Genomic DNA, 23,211 nt, shown 5'->3' on the forward strand with positions numbered 1-23,211 from the left:
TGCCATGCTCAATTTAAGAGCATTTCACACTGCCTTTGACACACTGGTGCTGTTACAATGACTTGTCCTCAGTCATTGAGGCTGATAATTCCTAGCATTATTTTATCAGATAAATTTGGCATAGAGTTAAGTATCATATGAAAATTTTCATGTGATATGTAATCAAAATCCTACTTCAAAGCATACTTTAAACTTGACTAGAATTATCACATTTGTGGGATTAAAGGTCCTAAACATTTTTAATCTCAGTATTTCAACACACCTATTATTAAATAAAAAAGAGGCATACATTTTTTAAAAGCATAGTTCTAATACACATTCCACTTCTATTATTACCATGGTAGATTTTTGGGGAGTCAGAAAAAAAAAGAACCTTACCCCAAAAGCTGGGAACCTTGGTGGGCTGGGGGGACAAGGAGTCATTATTCATAGCCTCAAGCTGGGTTCTGTTATCTCCCACCTGGAAATCATTCACTGGAAAAAACACATCTAATTAAAATCAAGACATTATCATGAAATTATACACATAAAACACCAGTTGTGTTAAGACAAGTAGACTTTATTTACACTGCTATTTTAAATTAGTTAACAGTGAATGTATATATAGAGTAAGATAATATTTCCATGAGTAACTTTGTCATTCTTGGTCAAAAAATGGTTAACTGTTAATGTTTAAGTCACTGCTTTAATAAATATTATGGTCAGATAGAACTGATTGATTTTAGGTTTGATTTTAAGTGGTAGGTTCCAAAGAACTATTTCCCCCAAATTTTTTTAAACCTAAGGGGATGTCAGCAGTCCTACTCTTGTAACTAAATTGTACTACAACTTTCTCTGGAAGGAAGTTTAAATAATTTAACCTAAAAAACAAAGACAAAAACGATATCAGGTCTCTAGAAATAATTTCCACTACAAATTATTTAATTCTCTGTTCTTTTTTAAAATTAAAATAATAATTAATCAGATTAGTACTGAATTTAGTGAATACAAATGTATATTTGTATGGCTGAAATAAAATCTGAGTAAATGTGAACATCCTGTAAGATGCCTTATTTTTAAGAGGATGCCTATAAATGAAGTAAAATGGGATGAGAAATAAACTTACACACATCCTCACAGGTGTTCTTGCATTCTTCCAGTGATTCAAAGTTGTTTAGATTGCCGAGACACCCACCGTACTTGAAACGTTCACACTGTTTTGATTGATTGTTATAAAAATACCTAGTAATATAACCTCGACAGATTCCGGCATCTTCTTCCAAAAAGCAGAAATCTGGCTTTTCTAGAAATTATAAAAATGTCAAGAAAAAATACTAATTTTTGTGAATAATTTATCTTAATTAAGTGTATAAATAACTTGTTAAGTTGAAGTTACTGAAGGAAAAAACATGAAAAATTAAAGATATAAGGTAAAAATATAACTTTATCCACAACTATACCATATGAAATTGTCTTCTAAATATACTGTAACATTTAGAATGAGTACTATGAAACTTACATCACGCATTGTTGCTGTTGGATTTCAAGTTCTATATTTCTCATAGTAAATTAATAGAGCATTAGCTATCAACTATTTCATGATTAAAGAGAATAAAAGATATTGAGTTATTTGGTCCTTTGGTTAGAAGTACAAAATATTCTGGCAAAAATTTGGTTTAAATATTTTTACTAAGCTTATGCACACTGTCATTTAGAAAAGATCTACAAATATTTCATATTTTTCAGGTGTGTGGGCTTTCATTAGGGAAAAAAAGTATAGTGTGTTGCTTTATTAAGAATGGTTTCAATTTTTAAAAACAAATTGGAGAAGCTTTGCAGGGTATGAGACATTTCATAGCTATTCTTGGAAGTTCCTGAATTTTTATGCTGGTATTATCTGTATTAGGTACGATACCCTCCACTAGTGTGTCTCTTATTTCTTCTTCCAGGCATTGGAATGACTCCAACAGTGCTAAGGCAGAAAGGAAATACATGTTCAGGGATTGGAGAGGCTTTTGAAAAAGCCTACTACCTATTCTTTGATACTGCTCCAAACCAGGCTAAACACAGGTGTCACAAAACTAGCACTACAAGCCTTGTCTATATGCATACTCTGTAAAAAAGGGAATTGAATTTATTTTCAAAATCATTATGATCATAAGACATACTGGGCTTAAATTTTTTGGGGGGAGGCTTAAATTTTTTATGGAAAAACTCCAAGTTCCAAGTTCCCCATTTTTCTCCCTGCAACTACATTACTTTAGTGGCAAAAATTAACTGTAGTATCCTCTTATAGCTTAAAGCAGCTTGCTCTTCTATCTCTGGGAAATAATACTCATCAGTGTTTTACTATAAAAAGAGCATGGTTAATGGTAATGATTTCTGGAGCATTTGTAGATCTGCAGAAAAGCAATCTCCTATGAAAAATGTTTTTTATTAAATGAAACACTCTCTTTTAATATAGTATACTATATACTTTTAATATAGTATGAAAAGTGATTTCCTGTAACTTCTCAAAGTACTAATTTGCAAATTATATTATTATTGCCTTTTTCTCAAGGTGAATGTTACTATTATTTCCATAATAACAATTTGTGGTTAAGTTTAATATAGGGTAAGAACAAAACCAATTTTTTAAAAGTTTAATACTTTTTTATAAGAGAAAAGAAAAATACATTGAATTGCTATCATGTTTATATGTTTTGGTATTAGTATGTACTCCTTAAGAAATTTTAAATCATCTTAATAGAATATAAGAATTCTATGTTTAACAAAAGAAAGTAGGTAAAAATACTGCATATAAAGAACAGAAAGCAGTAACAAGTTATGCTAAAAAGTATAATTTAAAAAATTATACAATGGACCCAACCAAGGAGGTGAAAGACTTGTACTCTGAAAACTATAAGACACTCACGAGAGAAATTAAAGAAGACATAAATCAATAGGAATCTATCCCATGTTCATGGATAGGAAGAATCAATATTGCCAAAATGACCATCATACCTAAAGCAGTTTATAGATTCAATGCAATTCCTATCAAAACACCAACAGCATTCTTCAATGAACTAGAACAAATAGTTCTAAAATTCAATTGGATTCACAAAGACCCTGAATAGCCAAAGAAATCCTGAGAAAGAATGAAGTGGTGGAAGGGGTGGTGTGGGGATTACACTCCCTGACTTTAAGCTCTATTATAAAGCCACAGTAGTCAAAACAATTTGGTGCTGGCACAAGAACAGACATATAGATCAATTGAACAGAACAGAGAGCCCAGATATAAACCCACACATAAATGGTAAATTAATATGTGATAAAGGAGACATGAATACAATAGGGAAAAGACAGCCTCTTCAATAACTGGTGTTTGGGAAACTGGACAGCTACATGCAAAGGAATGAAACTGGAATACTGTCTAAATCCATACACAAAGTAATCTCAAAATGATCAAAGACCTGAATGTAAGCCATGAAACCACAAAACTCTCAGAAGAAAACATAGGCAAAAATCTCTTGAAAATAGGCATGACAATTTTTTTCTTGAAAAATAAGTGGGACTACATCAAACTACACAGCTTCTGTACAGCAAAGGATACCATCAACAGAACAAAAAGATAGACCAAACAATATTTGTAAATGATGCTTCCAATAAGAGGTTAACATACAAAATATATAAAGAACTCACCTGACTCAACACCAAAGAAACAAAACAAAACAAATAACCTGTTTAAAAAATGGGCAGAGAACCTGAACAGACATTTTTCCAAGGAAGATATACAGATGGCAAACAGGCACATGACAAGATGTTCCACATTGCTAATCATCAGGGAAATGCAAATCAAAACTACAATGACATTACCTCACACCAGTTAGAATGGTCACTATCCAAAAGATGAGGAATAACAAGTGTTGGAAAGGATGTGGAGAAAAGGAACCCTCCTTCACTGTTGGTGGGAAGGTAAATCGGTGCAGCTGCTTGGAAAGCAATATGGAAGTTCCTCAAAAAACTTAAAATAGAAATACCACTGGACCCGGTAATTCCACGTTTAGAAATTTACCTGAAGAAAACAAAATCTCTGATTTTAAAAGATATATTCATCCCTATATTTATTGCTGCATTATTTACAATAACAAAGATACAGAAGCAATTTAAGTGTCCATCAATAGATGAATGGATAAAGAAGAGGCAGTACATATACACAATGGGATATTATTGAACCACAAAAAAGAAAGAAAGCCTCCCATTTTCAACAACATGGATGGACCTGGAGGGTATTATGTTAAGAGAAATAAGCCAGGTGGAGAAAGACAAATACCATATTATTTCACTTATTTGTGGAATATAGTAACGAAACAAAGTGAACAAAAAAATAGTGCACTCATAGACACTAAGCAGTAGACTCATGGTTACCATGGGGGAGGGATTGGGGTGGGTGAGTGGGGAAGGTGAGGATGATGAAGGGGCATAAAAATCTCAATCATAATATAAGTTGGTTTTGGGGATGGAACTTCAGTATGGACAATATTGCCAGCGGTTATGTAACATCTTCCTATGTTCTCAGTAGTAACTGTACTAGTGGGGTGAGATTATTTAATAATGTATAACTTGTTCAACCACTCTGTTGTATACTTGAAACCAATGTAAGATTGTATATCAATTGTATATCAACTGTACTTTAGTAAATATATATATATATGCAACCAGAATTGCTGTTATTTATATGAGGCCCTATTCTAGGATATAAATGTATTTTAGGACAAGGTGGAAGTTGCACATTTGTAAAATAATTCTGCTTGGGCATGCAGTTAAAATACATTTACAAATCAAGAAATTATTGCTTCCTAGTCCTCAGATAAAGTAGCATTCATATCAAATCTGCATACACAATCCTTGCTCTAAATTGATGCTTAGGTCAAGCACAAAATACAGACTTAAACTATGCACTAACTTCCAAAAGTCACCTGATTTTGTTTGAATCTGAATACTTGGCAATTATCTCAAAATAAACTTTGTTTAGAAGAGGTTGTTACATTGTCTTCAGAATTGTTCTGGTGCTGATGCCAGGAAGCATATCACAAAGTTAACTTCAAATGGCTATACTTAAAGGTCTTATGGATTGGTGTTAGCATCTGAACATTTTTCAACATATGTGAATGGTATTGATAGCTTTGTCCTCTAAATATCATGTATATTAAGAATGACTGAATTCTGAATCATTAAATACACATTAGCATAATTTTATAGCAAATTTTACCTGCATATAATTTTTTCCTAATTCTACATTTTTGACAAAAATTAACTGATATTTAAAAGCTGGTATTTTCTTTCATGAAGCTGTCATCTTTTACTTGATGGAACAAAATACCTGTTTATAAATATGCTAATTCTTTGATATTATAGATAATAAATGTTTCATTTAATTGAAGTATTGAGGATTTTTGTAGGATTAATTCCTGATTATTAGGAAGCTATTTTAAAATGTGTGAATAATACATTTACTTATGTTGTTTTACATATTTTGCTGATGAATTTGTTTCATAAATTTTGATTGAAAATCCAGACAATAAATTAAGTCAAGTTATCAGTGAGTCACAGAAGTTTTCAGCTCCTTCCATGCAATTAAATCATTCAGTAAAATTAAAATACACTTGTAGCTTTGTAGCTCTTTCATGTACTGAGTTAAATAATTTAATCTCTTTGTTCAATATTTTCTCATTCAAATGTAAATGCCATAAATGGTAATTGGCCCAGTCAATTTCTAGACCTTTATTTAAAAAAGCATGACTTATTTGATCAGTTGAAAATACTTTTTCTTGTGATGATACAATATTTTCACTAGAAACTAATTATTTTTAGTTAAAGCTAAATTTAAATCACAAAATAAATATATGCACACACATGATAATAATATTGACAAAAGCATTATATATTGTTAAATATCTCTACCTTTTCATACAGAGTGTTGACAACTCAAAGTCATCTATCCATTTAGGGAAGTATTGGATTAAACTTGCTAAAGACAAACAATGCTGACATTATCAAGGGATTAGAGCTCTGAGAACTAAGACTAGTAACATCTAATTCACTATTTGGGAGATGCTAAAATAGTATGTACATGGCCCTGAATTGTGACTGATCTAACACTAAATATCATGCTGCATTAGAACAAGAGTAGTGTCTGAAGACTTCCCTACTAAATATCATCTATTTCTAATTTTTCATTATATTCACTGGGAATAAAAACACTATTTCAAAGATTACATGGATTTATGAAGAACCCTATATCTGAAAACCTAAGAGTTGCATTAAGTGTCTTACAAAAATTCTAGTAATTAGCACAAAAATTAATATTCACCTTTTTGTAATGTTGTCTTTGTCCTTCTAGTCTTCTTTAGATAAGATGCTAGAAAAATAATATATGTATATCAGTTACCACAGTTTATAATATAATGTTATGAACTTCAATTTAACAAAAAATCTAACATTCAGTCATTACCATTAAGATTTTTCTTAAGCAGGATGTCAATAAATAGATTTTTTTATTGTCTCTAAATCATTTAAACCGTTGTAACCATGAAGCCATTTATATTTTAACAAAATAATGTCTCAAAAACTGGTCAAAGTTTCTAACACATTTATAAAAATAAGAATTCATGGTGAACTACATTTACTATTCAAAATATCTATGATTAAAATTTTTATTAAAATAATGTGAAATATTAAAGTAACTCAAGTGGCCTATTCTGCAGATAAAAGCAAACAATTTCTATAGAGGACTGGGGGTAAGAGGGGAAGGAATCAGAATGATCCCTTATTATTTCCAAATATAGAGGAGAAATAAAGCAAAAGGTATCAGTAATATTTTTTTTGGTTTAGCCTCATAGGATTAATGGAGCCCAAGAATAGAATGCTACTTGTCTCTGACTCACTGTATTTCAAGTATGGATTCCAAGTTTTAATTTAAGTGATGGATAATGAAATTCAAAATGATGTAATATGTGAAGTTTTAATTTGTTTCATGTAAACACTAAGAAAACTGAGTAATGTTTGTTTTATTGTATATAATCATTTACTTTAAAGCGAAATGTTTTGTTCAAGGCAGCTTCTAATTAGCTGTGTGGCCAGAAAGACAGAAAGAGAGAAAGAAACGGAGAAAGAGAATATGAATATGAATATGAGTTGGCTTATATGTTCCTTTCAATCAATGTTCAGTCAGGCTATTTGGAGAGTAAAATATCTATGAAAGAGAAAGTAATGAGTCTTACCTCTTTGAGTTTTACTATGTTTTGTTCAATAGTCTTTTAGAAAAAACTTTTTGGGTAGAATTCTAATTGCATTTTAAATATTAAGGAAACCTGATTTATTTTTCATTGTAAGTAACTAATTCCCAATGAATATTTTTTAATTAGTGGATTGTTATAATAAACTTACATTAAAATATTTTAATGTACAATTAATATGTTATAGTTTTAATTGTGAGACCAGGAAAGAATAAGGATATACATATATATATATATATATAAACAGTATATAAAACTAGAGTGCTAAATAATCATTTTTATTGTTTTACTTACTGATAATAACTAAAGGATGGGAATATAGAAATGCTTGATTTCAATGTTCATGCAATATTAAAAGAGATTTTACTATTTATTTGTTTCTGGTTTCATTCCAAGTCATATTAATTCAGCTAGTATACATGAACTAATTCAAATAATGTATTTCAGCACATTAGAATTTTAAACATACTTATATTATTGTGGGTAAAATTGTAGCATTTCCAGAATATCTCCCCTGGCTTTAGTATATCTGCATATCAATAGGCATTAAGAGGTGGAAAGAAGTATGGCTTGAGTTCATTTGCATCTTTCTTCAGGGGTGGAGAAGTTCATCTCCATATCAATGGGTGATTACCTGGGCAACAGTGGGCTTCTCTGTACCTGAGAGGTGGGGGGGGAGGGCAGGTGTGTTGTGGCTGCTGGAGCAGAGAAGAAACATGGACTGAGACAGCAGTTTGTGAGCAATAAATGGGTTTTAAACTTTATTTGTCCCTTTGACTGATTTTGGTTTTTAGGGGTATTTTGCCCTGGGATTTCCTTTCCCTGGACTTACAACTGGCATAGTCAGCAGGATTCCTCTGAACCCGAAATCTGTCATAATGGGTGTGACCTTTGGGAGGGCCACCCTTAGAAATGATGGGGCGAAGTGGTGCTCACGCCGAGGGACATGTGTCTACACTCGTGTGGTCGTGGAGGCACCACCACCGCTACTGGCCACGCTGACCCCAGCCCATGACCCGAGCCTAAGGCTACTGCTTCTGCCATTGCTGCCACTCTTGCTGCCAGCCGGAGCCTGGCTACAACCATGGAAAGGAGCAGAGGTCTGGGTCATCTTGAAGCAACTGGCTGCTGTGTACCATGCCCTACTGGCTACAGAGCCCATCACTGGGACAGTTCTGACCAAGGTAATAACCTCCTATCCCATCATGGGGTGGGTATGAGATTGGACCCAAAAGCCATGGAGTGGCATGGTACAGACACCTCAAAAGACAATGTGGGCCCATCGATGTGGCTTGTCTTTCACCTTTGAATAAGTCAGCCGAGCCCAGAAGGAGTGCCCTGCACATTGTGCAGGTCAGCAAACCACCAAGAGGGGCCCAGAGCATCTCTCTGCAGCCTATGGTTGGTCGCCGGTTACTGAGAGCGATCAAGGTACCCACTTAATTGGACATGTGTTGCAAGGATGGGTGCAGCAATTAGGCATAAAATGGATGTGGCTCTGGACATTTCAACACATGGATTGGTGAAGGCTGGCTCTTCTGGAACCTTGGGGAAAAGGCCTGGAAGCTGGCCTTCTGTGTATTCCTGTAATAACAGCAAATTGGCCCCCGACAATCATGGTTATTTGCTTCTACGGTCTTTGTGTCCTGGATGCACCCCATGGCTGCAGCTGCTGCATGATGGCTGGAATGGAAAAGCTTTGGACTTAATCTGCATGGGACTTTGAACCTAGCTGAATCCTCTGGCTTGAGAATTATGATTGTTGCTGTTGTCAAGAAAATAATGTTTAAAGAGAGGCTTGACTTTAATGTTTGGTAAAAGTTTTGTGAGCAATCTAGCATGATTGTTAGGAATGAGTAAACAAGTGTAGAAATGTATTTTTGTGCTTAGTGAGAGATTGTGCTGTGAAGGAACCTGTGTACCATGCCCTGCTGGCACCCTGCTGAATCCTCTGACTTGAGGATGATCAAGATTTTATTGCTGTTGCTATTGCATGTTACTAGATTGGTCGGAAGAGGGGATCAAGTAAATTGTAAGGTGAGATTTCTGGAAGGGTGGATTGTGGGTAAAATTGTAGCATTTCCAGAATATCTCGCCTGGCTTTAGTATATCTGCATATCAATAGGCATTAAGAGGTGGAAAGAAGTATGACTTTCATGCATTTTCATCTTTCCTCTGGGGTGGAGTGCATTTTCATCTTTCCTCAGGGGTGAAGTTCATCTCCATATCAATGGGTAATTACCTGGGCAACAGAGTGCTTATCTGTACCTGAGAGGTGAGGTTGGGTGCTGGTGTTGTTGCTGCTGGAGCAGAGAAGAAAGACGACCTGGGACTGCAGTTTGTGAGCAATAAACGGGTTTTAAACTTTATTTCTCTCTTTGAATGATTTTGGTTTTTAGAGGTATTTTGCCCCAGGATTTCCTTGCCCCAGACTTACAATTATCAATGATTATCTTTGAGGATTTAAAAAATAGCAGCTATGGATACCCTTTCTAATTCATTTTTATGCCAATTTAATCTGAGGAAATAGATAATGTTTATAGTAAATTATCCAAATTATATTTTCATAGTTTTACAGAATATAAAATTCATTAATGATTCTTAACAAGTAATGAATATTTTACTAATTCCCATTTTAGCAATTGCTTGAACTCCAACATATATGAATTCACATTTTAAATATTTCATTATTAAAAATATTAAAATGTAATTAATATCTAACTCATAATTATGTGATATGTAATTATAAGTTCTGCCTTCATCTTTTCTCTTTTGTTGAAGAGAAGAATAAAATCTAAATGCTAATTTTTAATGTTTCTTATTTACTGAAGTCAGCCTAGAAAATATCCTAAGCAGGTGAGAAAATGAGTCTATAGGCGGAAGATCTTGTTACTAAATAGGTCATCACTATTACAAACAAATAAAACATGAAATGACAAAGTTAAAAATAAAAAGAATGGGAAAAACCTTTACATGCTCATTAATTCCCTGCAGAGGAAAGTTCCTGGCAAATCCCCACCAAAAACCACAAGTTACAATTAGCCCAAGCAATAAAATAGTAATTAATATAAAGAGCATAGTTTCTAGAACCTTTAAAGTTGTTTTACGAATTGATCCTGCATGAATTTAAATGTAACACTTTTAACCTTGCTGTAGAGGCTGATTGGCTAGAAAGCTAAGTGGTCATTTGATCTCACAATTCTACTTCTTTAATTTACCACATTACCTTATACCTATTTTTCAAAAATTAAAAAAGATAATGTTGCTGTATAAGGTGTGGGGAAAAAGCAACTAAACCAAAAAAAAATTTTTGAAAGCCATATATCTAGAAACTGTTTTGTTTTAAAAACTACATGTTGATTTTTTTTTAACTTATTAACTGTGTTAACCATGCCTCTATTATTATATAGGTAAATACACCAGACAAAATTTTTTATGTCTGGAAACAATAAAGCAACTTTAAACACTAATTCCAAAGGCCCCACTTCTTAATCTTTGGGGGCTATTATTTTACTGTATTAATTTTGGGGGATACAAACAATCAGACTATAGCAATATTTGTATAATAAAAATCTCCAGGGGGGGCGAAGCAAGGATGGTGGCATGAGTAGAGCAGTGGAAATCTCCTCCCAAAAACACATAGATCTATGAAAATATAACAAAGAAAACTCTTCCTAAAATAGAAACCAGAGGACACAGGACAATATCCAGACCACATCCACACCTGCAAGAACCCAGCACCTTGCAAAGGGGGTAAGATACAAGCCCCGGCCCGGCGGGCCCCAAGCGCCCCTACCCCCAGCTCCCAGCGGGTGGAAAGAAACCGGAGCAGTTTTTTTTTTTGGCGAGTGCTTTATGGAAGCCTTAAAGGGACAGGGACCCCAGTGCTAGGGAGGCAGGGCAGCAGGACCAGTGAGTGGGTGCCTGGTACCGGCGCCTGAGGACAAAGATTATCGTGCGTTTTTCCATTTTTTTTTTTTTTTTTTGGCGAGTGCTTTTTGGAAGCCTTAAAGGGACGGGGACCCGGATGCCAGGGAGGCAGGGTGGCAGGACCGGTGGGCAGGTGCCTGAGACCAGCGCCTGAGGAGAGAGAAAATCACGTGTTTCCCCCCCCCTTTTTTTTTCTTTTTGGCAAGTGATTTTTGGAAGCCTTAAAGGGACAGGGACCCCAATACCAGCGAAACAGGGCAGCAAGACTGGTGAGCGGGTGCCTGAGACCGGTGCCTGGGGACAAAGAAAATCGCACGTTTTTCCCAATACTAGGGAGGCAGGGCAGCAGGACCGGTGGGCGAGGGCCTGGGGCCAGCGCCTGAGGACAAAGAAAATCACGTGTTTTTCCCTTTTTTTTTGGTGAGTGCTTTTTGGAAGCCTTGGAGGGACGGGGACCCCAGTGCCAGGGAGGCAGGGCAGCAAGACCAGTGGGAGGGTGCCTGGGACCGGCACCTGAGGACAAAGAAAATCGCAAGTTTCTCCCTTTTTTTTCTTTTTGGCGAGTGCTTTTTAGAGGCCTTAGGGGGGAGGGACCCCAGTGCCAGGGAGGCAGGGTGGCAGGGCCAGTGAGCGGGTGCCTGGGACCGGTGCCTGGGGACGGAGAGGGTCACGCGTTTTTCCCTTTTTTTTGGCAAGTGCCTTTTGGAGGCCTTGGAGGGACGGGGACCCCAGTGCTAGGGAGGCAGGGCAGCAGGACCGGTGGGCGGGTGCCTGGGACCGGCACCTGAGGACAAACAACATCACGTGTTTTTCCCTTTTTTTTTTTTTTTGGCTGGTGCTTTTTGGAAGCCTTGAAGCGACAGGGACCCCGGTGCTAGGGAGGCAGGGCAGCAGGACCGGTGAGCGGGTACAGGGACCGGCACAGGAGGACAAAGAAAATCGCACATTTTTTCCTTTTTTTTTTTTTTCTTTTTCTTTTTCCTCTTTCATTGTTGCTATTGTTGTCTTAGTTTGGAGAATGCTTTTTGGAAGTCTTAAAGGGGCAGGACAGGACACTTAGACCAGAGGAAGGCAATCTGGGGATCTCTGGGCACTCTAACCCCCTGGGCAACAGGGAACACAGAGGCACCTTATGGAGATAAATAGCCTCCCAGCCACCCCCCCTCCAACGGGGCTCCACCATTTTGGAGGAGCAGCCCCAGCCAGGCCACGCCCACAGCTACAGTGGAGATAAACTCCATAGCAAACAGGCAGGTAGCAGAAGCCCTGTCTGCACACAGCTGACAAGCAAAAGCCACTAGAGGTCGCTATTCTCCCAGGAGAGGAAGGCCACAAACCAACAAGAAGGAAAGCTCTTCCAGTGGTCACTCATACCAGTTCTGCAAACTATCTCTATCACCATGAAAAGGCAAAACTACAGGCAGACAAAGATCACAGAGACAACACCTGAGAAGGAGACAGACCTAACCAGTCTTCCTGAAAAATAATTCAAAATAAAAATCATGAACATGCTGACAGAGATGCAGAGAAAAATGCAAGAGCAATGAGATGAGATGCAGAGAATAATGCAAGAGCAATGGGATGAAGTCCGGAGGGAGATCACAGATGTCAGGAAGGAGATCAAAGAAGTGAAACAATCCCTGGAAGGATTTATAAGCAGAATGGATAAGATGCAAGAGGCCATTGAAGGAATAGAAACCAGAGAACAGGAACATATAGAAGCTGACATAGAGATAAAAGGATTTCCAGGAATGAAACAACACTAAGAGAACTATGTGACCAATCCAAAAGGAATAATATTCATATTATAGGGGCACCAGAAGAAGAAGAAAGAGGAAAAGGGATAGAAAGTCTCTTTGAAGAAATAATTGTTGAAAACTTCCCCAAACTGGGGGAGGAAATAATCGAACAGACCATGGAATTACACAGAACCCCCAACAGAAAGGATCCAAGGAGGACAACACCAAGACACATAATAATTAAAATGGCAAGGATCAAGGACAAGGAAAGAGTTTTAAAGGCAGCTAGAGAGAAAAAGGTCACCTATAAAGGAAAACCCATCAGGCTAACATCAGACTTCTCAACAGAAACCCTACAGGCCAGAAGAGAATGGCATGATATACTTAATGCAATGAAACAGAAGGGCCTTGAACCAAGGATACTGTATCCAGCATGACTTTCATTTAAATATGATGGCGGGATTAAACAATTCCCAGACAAGCAAAAGCTGAGGGAATTTGCTTCCCACAAAACACCTCTACAGGGCATCCTACAGGGACTGCTCTAGATGGGAGCACTCCTAAAAAGAGCACAGAACAAAACACACAACCTATGAAGAATGGAGGAGGAGGAATAAGAAAGGAGAGAAGAAAAGAATCTCCAGACATTGTATATAACAGCTCAATAAGTGAGCTAAGTTAGGCAGTAAGATACTAAAGAAGCTAACCTTGAACCTTTGGTAACCATGAATCTAAAGCCTGCAATGGCAATAAGTACATATCTCTCAATAGTCACCCTAAATGTAAATGGACCTAATGCACCAATCAAAGACCCAGAGTAATAGAATGGATAAAAAAGCAAGACCCATCTATATGCTGCTTACAAGAAACTCACCTTAAACCCAAAGACAAGCACAGACTAATAGTCAAGGGATGGAAAAACATATTTCAGGCAAACAACAGTGAGAAGAAAGCAGGGGTTGCAGTACTAATATCAGACAAAATAGACTTCAAAACAAAGAAAGTAACAAGAAATAAAGAAGGACACTACATAATGATAAAGGGCTCAGTCCAACAAGAGGATATAAACATACTAAATATATATGCACCCAATACAGGAGCACCAGCATATGTGAAACAAATACTAACAGAACTAAAGAGGGAAATAGACTGCAATGCATTCATTTTAGGAGACTTCAACACACCACTCACCCCGAAGGATAGATCCACCGGGCAGAAAATAAGTAAGGACACACAGGCACTGAACAACACACTAGAACAGATGGACCTAATAGACATCTACAGAACTCTACATCCAAAAGCAACAGGATATACATTCTTCTCAAGTGCACATGGAACATTCTCTAGAATAGGCCACATACTAGCTCACAAAAAGAGCCTCAGTAAACTCCAAAATATTGAAATTCTACCAACCAATTTTTCAGACCACAAAGGTATAAAAGTAGAAATAAATTCTACAAAGAAAACAAATAATCAATGGATCAATGAACAAATCAAACTAGAGATCAAGGAATATATAGAAACAAATGACGACAACAACACAAAGCCCCAACTTTTGTGGGACGCAGCGAAAGCAGTCTTAAGAGGAAAGTATATAGCAATCCAGGCACACTTGAAGAAGGAAGAACAATCCCAAATGAATAGTCTAACATCACAATTATCGAAACTGGAAAAAGAAGAACAAATGAGGCCTAAAGTCAGCAGAAGGAGGGACATAATAAAGATCAGAGAAGAAAAAAACAAAATTGAGAGGAATAAAAGAATAGCAAAAATCAACGAATCCAAGAGCTGGTTCTTTGAGAAAATAAACCAAATAGATAAGCCTCTAGCCAAACTTATTAAGAGAAAAAGAGAATCAACACAAATCAACATAGTCAGAAATGAGAATGGAAAAATCACGACAGACTCCACAGAAATACAAAGAATTATTAAAGACTACTATGAAAACCTATATGCCAACAAGCTGGAAAACCTAGAAGAAATGGACAACTTCCTAGAAAAATACAACCTCCCAAGACTGAGCAAGGAAGAAACACAAAAGTTAAACAAACCAATTACGAGCAAAGCAATTGAAACGGTAATCAAAAAACTACCCAAGAACAGAACCCCGGGGCTGGACGGATTTACCTCGGAATTTTATCAGACACACAGAGAAGACATAATACCCATTCTCCTTAAAGTGTTCCAAAAAATAGAAGAGGGAATACTCCCAAACTCATTCTATGAAGCCAACATCACCCTAATACCAAAACCAGGCCAAGACCCCACCAAAAAAGAAAATTACAGACCAATAGCCCTGATGAATGTAGATGCAAAAATATTCAATAAAATATTAGCAAACAGGAGGGGCGGAGCCAAGATGGCGGCGTGAGTAGAGCAGTGGAAATCTCCTCCCAAAAACACATAGAGCTATGAAAATATAACAAAGAAAAATCTTCCTAAAATAGAGACCACAGGACACAGGACAACATCCAGACCACATCCACACCTGCAAGAACCCAGCGCCTTGTGAAGGGGGTAAGATACAAGCCCCAGCCCGGCGGGACCCGAGCGCCCCTCCCCCCGGCTCCCGGCGGGTGGAGAGAAACCGGAGCGGTTTTTTTTTTTTTTTTTTTTGGCGAGCGCTTTTTGGAAGCCTTAGAGGGACGGGCCCCCGTTGCTGGGGAGGCAGGGTGGCGGGACCGGTGAGGAGGTGCCTGGGAACGGCGCCGGAGGACAAAGAATATCCCGCATTTCTCCCTGCGAGACCTGGGGGCGGGTGCCTGAGACCAGTGCCTGAGGACGGAGGAGGTTGCGCGTTTTTCCCCTTTTTTTTTTCTCTTTTTGGCGAGCGCTTTTTGGAAGCCTTGAAGGGACGGGGACCCCAGTGCTAGGGAGGCACGGTGGCGGGACTGGTGAGCGGGTGGCTGGGACCGGCGCCTGAGGACAAAGAATATCCCCCGTTTTTCCCTGCGGGACCGGTGGGCGGGTGCCTGAGACCGGCACTTGAGGACAGAGGAAATCGCGCGTTTTTCCCCTTTTTTTTTTCTCTTTTCTGCGAGTGCTTTTTGGAAGCCTAAAAGGGACAGAGACCCCGGTGCTAGGGAGGCAGGGCGGCGGGACTGGTGAGTGGGTGCCTGGGACTGGCACCTGAGGACAAAGAATATCCCGCATTTTTCCCTGTGGGACCGGTGGGTGGGTGCCTGAGACCAGCACCTGAGGACGGAAGAAATCGCGCATTTTTCCCCTTTTTTTTTCTCTCTTTTTGCCGAGTGCTTTTTGGAAGCCTTGAAGGGACAGGGACCCCGGTGCTAGGGAGTCAGGGCGGCGGGACTGGTGAGCGGGTGCGTGGGACCAGTGCCTGAGGACAAAGAATATTCAGCGTTCCTTCCCTGCGGGACCGGTGGTGGGTGCTTTTTGGAAGCCTTGAAAGGACAGGGACCCTGGTGCTAGGGAGACAGGGCAGCAGGACCAGTGAGCGGGTGCCTGGAACCGGCACCTGAGGACAAAAAAAAAAAAAAAAAAAAAAAATCGCTTGTTTTTTCCTTTTTTTTTTCTCTTTCTTTCTGTTCCCTCTCTCATTGTTGCTGTTGTTGTTTTGGATTGGAGAGTGCTTTTTGGAAATCTTAAAGGGGCAGGACAGGTCACTTAGACCAGAAGCAGGGAATCTGGGGATCTCTGGGCACTCTAACCCCCTGGGCAGCAGGGAGCACAGAGGCCCCTTACGGAGATAAATAGTCTCCTGGCTGCTCCCCCTCCAACGGGGCCCCACCATTTTGGAGGAACAGCCCCAGCCAGACCAAGCCCACAGCAACAGCGGAGATAAACCCGAAAGCAACTGGGCAGGAAGCAGAAGCCCTGTCTGCGCACAGCTGCCCAGCACAAGCCACTAGAGGTCGCTATTCTCCCAGGAAAAGGCTACAAACCAACAAGAAGGGAAGCTCTTCCAGCGGTCACTTGTACCAGCTCTGCAAACTATCTCTATCACCATGAAAAGGCAAAACTACAGGCAGACAAAGATCACAGAGACAACACCTGAGAAGGAGACAGACCTAACTAGTCCTCCTGAAAAAGAATTCAAAATAAAAATCATGAACATGCTGACAGAGATGCAGAAAAAAATGCAAGAGCAATGGGATGAGATGCAGAGAAAAATGCAAGAGCAGTGGGATGAGATGCAGAGAAAAATGCAAGAGCAGTGGGATGAAGTCCGGAAGGAGATCACAGATGTCAGGAAAGAGATCACAGAAGTGAAACAATCCCTGGAAGGATTTATAAGCAGAATGGATAAGATGCAAGAGGCCATTGAAGGAATAGAAGCCAGAGAACAGGAACGTATAGAAGCTGACATAGAGAGAGATAAAAGGATCTCCAGGAATGAAACAACACTAAGAGAAATATGTGACCAATACAAAAGGAAAAACATTCGTATTATAGGGATACCAGAAGAGGAAGAAAGAGGAAAAGGGATAGAAAGTGTCTTTGAAGAAATAATTGCTGAAAACTTCCCCAAACTGGGGGAGGAAATAATCGAACAGACCATGGAATTATACAGAACCCCCAACAGAAAGGATCCAAGGAGGACAACACCAAGACACATAATAATTAAAATGGCAAGGATCAAGGACAAGGAAAGAGTTTTAAAGGCAGCTAGAGAGAAAAAGGTCACCTATAAAGGAAAACCAATCAGGCTAACATCAGACTTCTCAACAGAAACCCTACAGGCCAGAAGAGAATGGCATGATATACTTAATGCAATGAAACAGAAGGGCCTTGAACCAAGGATACTGTATCCAGCACGACTATCATTTAAATATGATGGTGGGATCAAACAATTCCCAGATAAGCAAAAGCTGAGGGAATTTGCTTCCCACAAACCACCTCTACAGGGCATCCTACAGGGACTGCTCTAGATGGGAGCACCCCTAAAAAGAGCACAGAACAAAACACACAACATATGAAGAATGGAGGAGGAGGAATAAGAAGGGAGAGAAGAAAAGACTCTCCAGACAGTGTATATAACAGCTCAATAAGCGAGCTAAGTTAGGCAGTAAGATACTAAAGAAGCTAACCTTGAACCTTTGGTAACCAGGAATCTAAAGCCTGCAATGGCAATAAGTACATATCTTTCAATAGTCACCCTAAATGTAAATGGACTTAATGCACCAATCAAAAGACATAGAGTAATAGAATGGATAAAAAAGCAAGACCCATCTATATGCTGCTTACAAGAAACTCACCTTAAACCCAAAGATAAGCATAGACTAAAAGTCAAGGGATGGAAAAACATATTTCAGGCAAACAACAGTGAGAAGAAAGCAGGGGTTGCAGTACTAATATCAGACAAAATAGACTTCAAAACAAAGAAAGTAACAAGAGATAAAGAAGGCCACTACATAATGATAAAGGGCTTAGTCCAACAAGAGGATATAACCATTCTAAATATATATGCACCCAATACAGGAGCACCAGCATATGTGAAGCAAATACTAACAGAACTAAAGAGGGAAATAGACTGCAATGCATTCATTGTAGGAGACTTCAACACACCACTCACCCCAAAGGATAGATCCACCGGGCAGAAAATAAGTAAAGACACACAGGCACTGAACAACACACTAGAACAGATGGACCTAATAGACATCTATAGAACTTTACATCCAAAAGCAACAGGATATACATTCTTCTCAAGTGCACATGGAACATTCTCCAGAATAGACCACATACTAGCTCACAAAAAGAGCCTCAGTAAATTCCACAATATTGAAATTCTACCAACCAATTTTTCAGACCACAAAGGTATGAAAGTAGAAATAAATTCTACAAAGAAAACAAAAAGGCTCACAAACACATGGAGGCTTAACAACATGCTACTAAATAATCAATGGATCAATGAACAAATCAAAATAGAGATCAAGGAATATATAGAAACAAATGACAACAACAACACTAAGCCCCAACTTCTGTGGGATGCAGCGAAAGCAGTCTTAAGAGGAAAGTATATAGCAATCCAGGCACACTTGAAGAAGGAAGAACAATCCCAAATGAATAGTCTAACATCACAATTATTAAAACTGGAAAAAGAAGAACAAATGAGGCCTAAAGTCAGCAGAAGGAGGGACATAATAAAGATCAGAGAAGAAATAAACAAAATTGAGAAGAATAAAACAATAGCAAAAATCAACGAAACCAAGAGCTGGTTCTTTGAGAAAATAAACAAAATAGATAAGCCTCTAGCCCAACTTATTAAGAGAAAAAGAGAGTCAACACAAATCAACATAATCAGAAATGAGAATGGAAAAATCACGACAGACTCCACAGAAATACAAAGAATTATTAAAGACTACTATGAAAACCTATATGCCAACAAGCTGGAAAACCTAGAAGAAATGGACAACTTCCTAGAAAAATACAACCTCCCAAGACTGACCAAGGAAGAAACACAAAAGTTAAACAAACCAATTACAAGCAAAGAAATTGAAACAGTAATCAAAAAACTACCCAAGAACAAAACCCCGGGGCCGGACGGATTTACCTCGGAATTTTATCAGACACACAGAGAAGACATAATACCCATTCTCCTTAAAGTGTTCCACAAAATAGAAGAAGAGGGAATACTCCCAAACTCATTCTATGAAGCCAACATCACCCTAATACCAAAACCAGGAAAAGACCCCACCAAAAAAGAAAATTACAGACCAATATCCCTGATGAACGTAGATGCAAAAATACTCAATAAAATATTAGCAAACAGAATTCAACAGTATATCAAAAGGATCATACACCATGACCAAGTGGGGTTCATCCCAGGGATGCAAGGATGGTACAACATTCGAAAATCCATCAACATCATCCACCACATCAACAAAAAGAAAGACAAAAACCACATGATCATCTCCATAGATGCTGAAAAAGCATTTGACAAAATTCAACATCCATTCATGATAAAAACTCTCAGCAAAATGGGAATAGAGGGCAAGTACCTCAACATAATAAAGGCCATATATGATAAACCCACAGCCAGCATTATACTGAACAGCGAGAAGCTGAAAGCATTTCCACTGAGATCGGGAACCAGACAGGGATGCCCACTCTCCCCACTGTTATTTAACATAGTACTGGAGGTCCTAGCCACGGCAATCAGACAAAACAAAGAAATACAAGGAATCCAGATTGGTAAAGAAGAAGTTAAACTGTCACTATTTGCAGATGATATGATACTGTACATAAAAAACCCTAAAGACTCCACTCCAAAACTACTAGAACTGATATCGGAATACAGCAAAGTTGCAGGATACAAAATCAACACACAGAAATCTGTAGCTTTCCTATACACTAACAACGAATCAATAGAAAGAGAAATCAGGAAAACAATTCCATTCACCATTGCATCAAAAAGAATAAAATACCTAGGAATAAACCTAACCAAGGAAGTGAAAGACTTATACTCTGAAAACTACAAGTCACTCTTAAGAGAAATTAAAGGGGACACTAATAAATGGAAACTCATCCCATGCTCATGGCTAGGAAGAATTAATATCGTCAAAATGGCCATCCTGCCGAAAGCAATATACAAATTTGATGCAATCCCTCTCAAATTACCAGCAACATTCTTCAATGAATTGGAACAAATAATTCAAAAATTCATATGGAAACACCAAAGACCCCGAATAGCCAAAGCAATCCTGAAAAAGAAGAATAAAGTAGGGGGGATCTCACTCCCCAACTTCAAGCTCTACTACAAAGCCATAGTAATCAAGACAATTTGGTACTGGCACAAGAACAGAGCCACAGACCAGTGGAACAGATTACAGACCCCAGAAATTAACCCAAACATATATGGTCAATTAATATTTGATAAAGGAGCCATGGACATACAATGGCAAAATGACAGTCTCTTCAACAGATGGTGCTGGCAAAACTGGACAGCTACATGTAGGAGAATGAAACTGGACCATTGTCTAACCCCATATACAAAGGTAAACTCAAAATGGATCAAAGACCTGAATGTAAGTCACGAAACCATTAAACTCTTGGAAAAAAACATAGGCAAAAACCTCTTAGACATAAACATGAGTGATCTCTTCTTGAACATATCTCCCCGGGCAAGGAAAACAACAGCAAAAATGAGCAAGTGGGACTACATTAAGCTGAAAAGCTTCTGTACAGCGAAAGACACCATCAATAGAACAAAAAGGAACCCTACAGTATGGGAGAATATATTTGAAAATGACAGATCTGATAAAGGCTTGACGTCCAGAATATATAAAGAGCTCACACGCCTCAACAAACAAAAAACAAATAACCCAATTAAAAAATGGGCAGAGGAACTGAACAGACAGTTCTCCAAAAAAGAAATACAGATGGCCAAGAGACACATGAAAAGATGCTCCACATCGCTAATTATCAGAGAAATGCAAATTAAAACTACAATGAGGTATCACCTCACACCAGTAAGGATAGCTGCCATCCAAAAGACAAACAACAACAAATGTTGGCGAGGCTGTGGAGAAAAGGGAACCCTCCTACACTGCTGGTGGGAATGTAAATTAGTTCAACCATTGTGGAAAGCAGTATGGAGGTGCATCAAAATGCTCAAAACAGACCTACCATTTGACCCAGGAATTCCACTCCTAGGAATTTACCCTAAGAACGCAGCAATCAAGTTTGAGAAAGACAGATGCACTCCTATGTTTATCGCAGCACTATTTACAATAGCCAAGAATTGGAAGCAACCTAAATGTCCATCTGTAGATGAATGGATAAAGAAGATGTGGTACATATACACAATGGAATACTACTCAGCCATAAGAAGTGGAAAAATCCAACCATTTGCAGCAACATGGATGGAGCTGGAGAGTATTATGCTCAGTGAAATAAGCCAGGCGGAGAAAGAGAAATACCAAATGATTTCACTCATCTGAGGAGTATAGGAACAAAGGAAAAACTGAAGGAACAAAACAGCAGCAGAATTACAGAACCCAAAAATGGACTAACAGGTACCAAAGGGAAAGGAACTGGGGAGGATGGGTGGGCAGGGAGGGAAAAGGGGGGGGAAGAAGAAGGGGGGTATTAAGATTAGCATGCATGGGGGGGAGGGAGAAAGGGGAGGGTGGGCTGCACAACACAGAGAGGACAAGTAGTGACTCTACCACATTTTGCTAAGCTGATGGACAGTAACCGTAATGTGGTTGTTAGGGGGGACCTGATATAGGGGAGAGCATAGTAAACATAGTATTCTTCAGGTAAGTGTAGATTAAAAATTAAAAAAAAAAAAAGAAAGAAAGAAAGAAAAGGGGGATTACTCCTTAACAGGATAAAACTATTGGTAAATCAAAGATCAACGCATGCTTTAAATATCCTTAATGTTGATCACTTAAAGGGTGTCAGATGATCAGCTATGGAGGTACTCTTTTCTTTTAATATTCCTTTCTCTTAAAAAAAAAAAAAAAAAAAAAAAAGCAGTTACTGTGTGCTGACCTCCAATGAGTTCTGCACAATGGTATAGAGGGCATGTCAAAGTGTGGGCAAAGGGTCTGTTTGTTTCTACGCAGAAGATCAAGGCCTAGCTTGGATACCCAGAAAATGAACTAAGATACGATATGAGGAGGAGCTTCCGGCATCAGCACTCTCTGGAGGACTCGTGCCGGGGGATGATCATCAAAAAGCCTCCACAGGGATCCGGACGATGCTGCGGTTGTGGCTGCATCCAGCCCACCGTCTCCTGGACTTGCCATAGGAATGAGGAGGGAGATGTCTAGGCTGGCATGTGCATACAGTGAGACAACGAATTTGACCGAATCTGTACTGTTGGAACTCAACCAGGAGTTGGGAGGAGTGCAAGTTGTAGCACCCCAAAATCTCATGACTATAGACTATCTATGGTTAAAAGAACATATGGGATGTGAACAGATCCCAGAAATGGGCTGCTTTAATTTGTCTGATGGTTCAAGTACAGTTGGAAAATATCCATCATATCATAGATAAATTTTCACAAATGCCTAGGGTGCCTAAATGGTTTTCTTGGCTTCACTGGAGATGGCTGGTAATCATAGATTTGCTTTGTTTATGTCACCGTATTCCTATTATGTTAATATGTGTGTGCAAATTAGTTAGTAGTTTAAAACCTATACATACTTAAGGTACTATACAAGAAGATATGTCAAAGAAATAATCAATCCTCCCAAGTTTCCTTCATATGCTACATCTATAGCTTTTCTTCTTCCTTCCTAACTACAAACCTTAAATAGAATTCGTGCCTCATATCGAATTTACCGAGTATCATAATTCCTCCAGGTGGTAAAGAT

General features: G+C 38.5%; 1 protein-coding gene across 2 annotated transcripts in view; it reads right to left on the minus strand.

Moving 5' to 3' along the window:
- The window catches only part of TFPI (tissue factor pathway inhibitor), a 136,268-nt gene that overhangs the window by 55,977 nt on the left and 57,080 nt on the right, over window positions 1-23,211 (minus strand). The window contains exons 4-6 of one of the 2 annotated variants that reach the window (XM_073218554.1): window positions 6,332-6,379; window positions 1,106-1,282; window positions 379-474 (exon numbers count right to left, since the gene is read on the minus strand). In XM_073218554.1, the coding sequence (XP_073074655.1) occupies window positions 379-474; window positions 1,106-1,282; window positions 6,332-6,379 (321 nt within the window). The remainder of the gene's footprint in view (window positions 1-378; window positions 475-1,105; window positions 1,283-6,331; window positions 6,380-23,211) is intronic. The other variant, XM_073218555.1, reaches the window with a different exon arrangement.

The sequence above is a fragment of the Manis javanica genome, chromosome 12, assembly GCF_040802235.1.
Source record: "Manis javanica isolate MJ-LG chromosome 12, MJ_LKY, whole genome shotgun sequence".
Lineage (NCBI taxonomy): Eukaryota > Metazoa > Chordata > Mammalia > Pholidota > Manidae > Manis > Manis javanica.